The following is a 4,022-nucleotide window of genomic DNA, read 5'->3' on the forward strand; positions in this document are numbered from 1 at the left end:
CATGTATATCTTATGGTATAAGATGCAAATATTTAAATAACATTGGTCTTTGTTATTTACTTATACAAACTTGAAGAGATTGTCTACAAAACATCCACAATTACAAGAACTGACACTGTTTGGATGTAAGATTCTTTGAATTATAGGAATCTTACAAGGCTCAGATCATAGAGAATCATAAGGAATTAGCAAAGCTGCAAAGTATGCTAACAGATGCTCAAATTGCAATATCAAAGAATGCTTGTAAAGAGACAGGGACATCATGTTGTATCGCACAGTGTTTTTCATCTATGAATTCTGTGTGAGCTTTTCACGGAGTAGCCCTGCAAAAATTTACATGCATAAGTTTCACATTTTTCCATCAAGTATACATGCAAAAGTTCAGGAAGTAGAGAAAATACACAATAATATGTCAGGTAACAAAGGAAAGAATCAATACCTTAGAATGTGTGATAAACCCTAAAATCATCATCAAGCAAAAACCACATCTGAACGCAAAACATACTTCACATTCTTAGTAACAGCACGGGCTTCATGCAGCATGCAACTGCCTCCATGAATGTGAAGAAGGGCCATTCCCACCATGGGAGCAACCTATAATTTGGTAAAAAGAAAAAGATAAATCCCAACCGAATACCTAAACGTGAATCCAAAACTCAAGGCACTATCATTTAATTTAACAAATTATAGACTAAAAATTCATCTAAAATGTTAGAGTGCTAAATAATTTTAGAGAGACATCAGCTCATTACCTCAGCCACAATCCCTCTTCTTTCATCATAAAACACAGTCTCTCCTCCAACTAGAGAGTGTATGGATGAATCCTGGGTTTTGTCCAAGCCGTGCCTCGTTTTGGAGAATAAATCACCACTGAGATAAATTAGGAGAGTGTATTGCGTCCTGCGCCCTTCTCCAAGGTTAACACTTTCATCAATATGGCAACCAAACCTCTGTCCGACCTTATATCTGGAAACAACAATAGACACAAATGATAATATCACATGATCTTCACCAATTTGAAAGGTAAAATCCACAAAAGGCCATTGTTGTTTCCATTAATGCATTTACAAATTGGCCTTGACACATTTTTCTGTGTATATATTCTAAATTCTAAGATATCCTTCACTCACAACAGTTAAGCCAGAACATGATATACTTGGACTTACCAAGAGGTTATCCATTTGATTTCATGTCTTGTCTAATAGCGGAAGGAACAATGGCAGTTAGAGTGGTGTTTGGTAAATTTTCTCATACAACTTCAGATAATTCGAGGTCATTTCGTATTGTATCTAAGCCTGCCTCCCAGATAAAAGCCATCAATTTCATCTTACAAAATTCATACAAGAGCATGTATTACCTACTGAATTATGTACACGATGCATTGGGGTTAAAAGGATGTGCAACATCCCCAGCACCACCTTCATTAGCATGAAATACAAACAACTTACATATCTATAGTATGAAAAACAAGAAAACAGGAGTCGGCAAAGTGTATAGAGTAAAATTTAGATATGGTCATCACCTGTAAAATCTAATATTTGGATTCAGACCAACAGCTATCTTCCCCCTAAGTTCTATATCATCAAACATACTTTTCAGGCCTGATTCCCATATATTTTCAGCAAGAACAGGATCACTGACAGAAATGCGATCATTATCCCTGTAGGCTTCACCTTTCGCAGGACCTTGACTCCCTTGGTGTGCAAAGCCGATGGCCTCTGCAGCGTCAACAAAGGCCTTGGCTTCAGCAGCAGTAAAAAAATTCGGTACCTGAGCCTCTTATTTAGTAATCAAAATGACAAAGATGAATCACAAATATCTGAATAATAGTTAGTCTAAACATCATCATCTACAATGAAAACTTAGTAATATGATATCAATTTCCCAAAATTCAATTAGATGAACAACAATTCTCTTCAAAAACCACATCCTCTGCCACACTCTAATAGAAAATGCATTCCATACACTAGTCAACAAAACTTCAAATCAATACAGCATAAATCCACACCACCCGGATGTGAATCTCTTTGACAGCATACAACCCAACAGTTATATATACGCAAAATATCCTCATTGATTAGCTTGAAAGCTTCAATTTTTTTTTTTTTTTTATACATAAAATTATCACATATAATCACGCAGATGACCACATAATCAATAAAATACAGTAATATCCTACCAGAGAGGCTCAAAAAACATCAAATTGGAAAGAAAACGAAATAGTAATGATGTTCATCTTTCCCTTCATACACACGGATCGAACAAAGAAGAGGAATTTTAGTCTAGGGTTAAGTTACCGTGAAGAGATGGGTGCCCTTGAGGCGATTGATCTGGAGATCCTTCTTGGCCTTGATGCGAGGCCACATTCCATCCATCTCCTTCCCCATCATCTTCTTCCTCTTCGCCTTCCCCCTTTCCTCTTCTCTCGCAGCCATTAATCCTCCTTCCAACAAGCTTCGAAGCCTCTCAAGCTTTTTAGCCTTTTTTACATTAAACTCCCATTAATTTTTATATTTGCACTTGAGTCAGTTTCTCTCAAACAAAACCCCTACGACTTCCCATTTTAAAGCTATCAAATCCTCACGTGCGCACGTGCCCGACCCCACCAACCCCCAAGAAACCAGATACCCCCCTGCTCTTTGCCCCCTTCTCAAATTATTATTATAAAATAATAATAATAATAGCAATAATAATAACCAGCGACGTAGAAACGAAGAAGCAAACGCCCACCGGACAACCAACTCAGTCATGCCCGTAAATGTACTTTTACCCCCTTTTTTTAAAAAAATAAAAACATTACTTGGTAACTTATATTCATGTAGGCGCAGTTTCACTTGTTAAGTGACCCAAGGTTCAAAAAAATAATATATATATATATATATATAGAAAGTGTTGCCGTTCATAGACGTCCACAGGCAAGCACAATAACATTAATTTAGCTACAATGAAAGCTAATTTTAGTTTAATTGAGTTTTGGTTTATGACATGATTGCTGTAGTTCTAGTAGAAATAGAGTTGAACAGTTCAGATTATATATATATATATGCATGTTTATATTGGGTTTAGTTTTGTATTTATAAATTAATACATATTGATAAGCCATTATTTTTATCTTTTAGAATTTATTTCAACATTGTTTAGAGTTCTTAGCAATCTGAAATGGTGATTTTTGTACTTTTGAAATTATTGTTTAAATTTTTTTTTTTCTTTTGACAAATGTGACGTTATTGGTGGAGTACACACAGATCGGAAGCGAGCATATATTCATGTCCTTTCACCTGATCATATAAATGTAGGCTATTAGGTTTAAATTTAAACACATAAATAGAGATTTATCATCACCACTGTGTTAGGGAGACTTAAATTTAACATATTTAAAAGTCTCAGAATTATTTTTTATAGTCAGGCTAATGCTACTCAGTTATGAACCCTTTAATAAATAATTAAATTTATTTATGAGAAAAAAATATTTTATAATTATCATGGGAATGGGAATAGTCAAATAGAAACTTGTATTATACCAAATAACTCTATAAATAAAAAATAATTAGAAAATATATTTGAAATATTCATTTTATAATTAACGACCGTGTGACATAAAGTCAATGATTTTTATATAGGATTTAAGAAATTTTCCAAAATGGCTCATATAAAATTTCATGGAGTGCATATAACACAACAATCAATGGGACACTTTTAATTATCACAAGTCACATGATTCTCTTATATTCTTTATTATTTTTTTAATTTTTATTAGTGGCATATAATAATAATTACTTCTTTTTTTTTGTTACCATTTTTAGATTTAAAAAAATTAAAACTAAATTATTAATAGTATTTGTTGAGAAATTTATAATTTAGTAAAATGATGCTAATATAATGTTCTTTTTTTATTTTTAAATAACGTTAATTATGCCAAATAAAGTGATTAGATTGATTTTCTGAAATATTTATAGTCATTCAACAAATTTATAAATTTCTAAATAAAAACAAAAGTTTAGAATTGAAACAAAGAGTTCCAT

General features: G+C 32.9%; 1 protein-coding gene across 2 annotated transcripts; it reads right to left on the reverse strand.

Moving 5' to 3' along the window:
- Positions 1–31: 31 nt before the first annotated feature.
- LOC120253336 lies at positions 32–2,519 on the reverse strand. Of its 2 annotated transcripts, none has more exons than XM_039261671.1 (5): positions 2,298–2,519; positions 1,523–1,770; positions 753–966; positions 440–594; positions 32–323 (listed from the first exon to the last, which is right to left on the reverse strand). In XM_039261671.1, exons 1-4 carry the CDS (start codon positions 2,433–2,435, stop codon positions 472–474), a joined length of 723 nt encoding a protein of 240 aa, XP_039117605.1. In that variant the 5' UTR covers positions 2,436–2,519; the 3' UTR covers positions 32–323; positions 440–471. The 2 variants fall into 2 exon arrangements, with proteins under 2 accessions (XP_039117605.1, XP_039117604.1); XM_039261670.1 differs by having other exon boundaries at positions 1,523–1,776.
- Between the last annotated feature and the right edge of the window lie 1,503 nt (positions 2,520–4,022).

The sequence above is a fragment of the Dioscorea cayenensis genome, unplaced genomic scaffold (genome assembly GCF_009730915.1).
Source record: "Dioscorea cayenensis subsp. rotundata cultivar TDr96_F1 unplaced genomic scaffold, TDr96_F1_v2_PseudoChromosome.rev07_lg8_w22 25.fasta BLBR01000051.1, whole genome shotgun sequence".
NCBI classification, from domain to species: Eukaryota; Viridiplantae; Streptophyta; class Magnoliopsida; order Dioscoreales; family Dioscoreaceae; genus Dioscorea; species Dioscorea cayenensis.

Bases quoted from the DNA above. Each gene is read 5' to 3' on its own strand.
- LOC120253336 (XM_039261670.1), bottom strand. From the start codon at position 2,435: ATGGCTGCGAGAGAAGAGGAAAGGGGGAAGGCGAAGAGGAAGAAGATG. The intron at 1,777-2,297 runs GTAACTTAACCC...ACTAAATAAGAG, and splicing joins AGGGCACCCATCTCTTCACG to GCTCAGGTACCGAATTTTTT. The intron at 967-1,522 runs GTGATGACCATA...TGTTGTTTCCAG, and splicing joins CCAAATATTAGATTTTACAG to ATATAAGGTCGGACAGAGGT.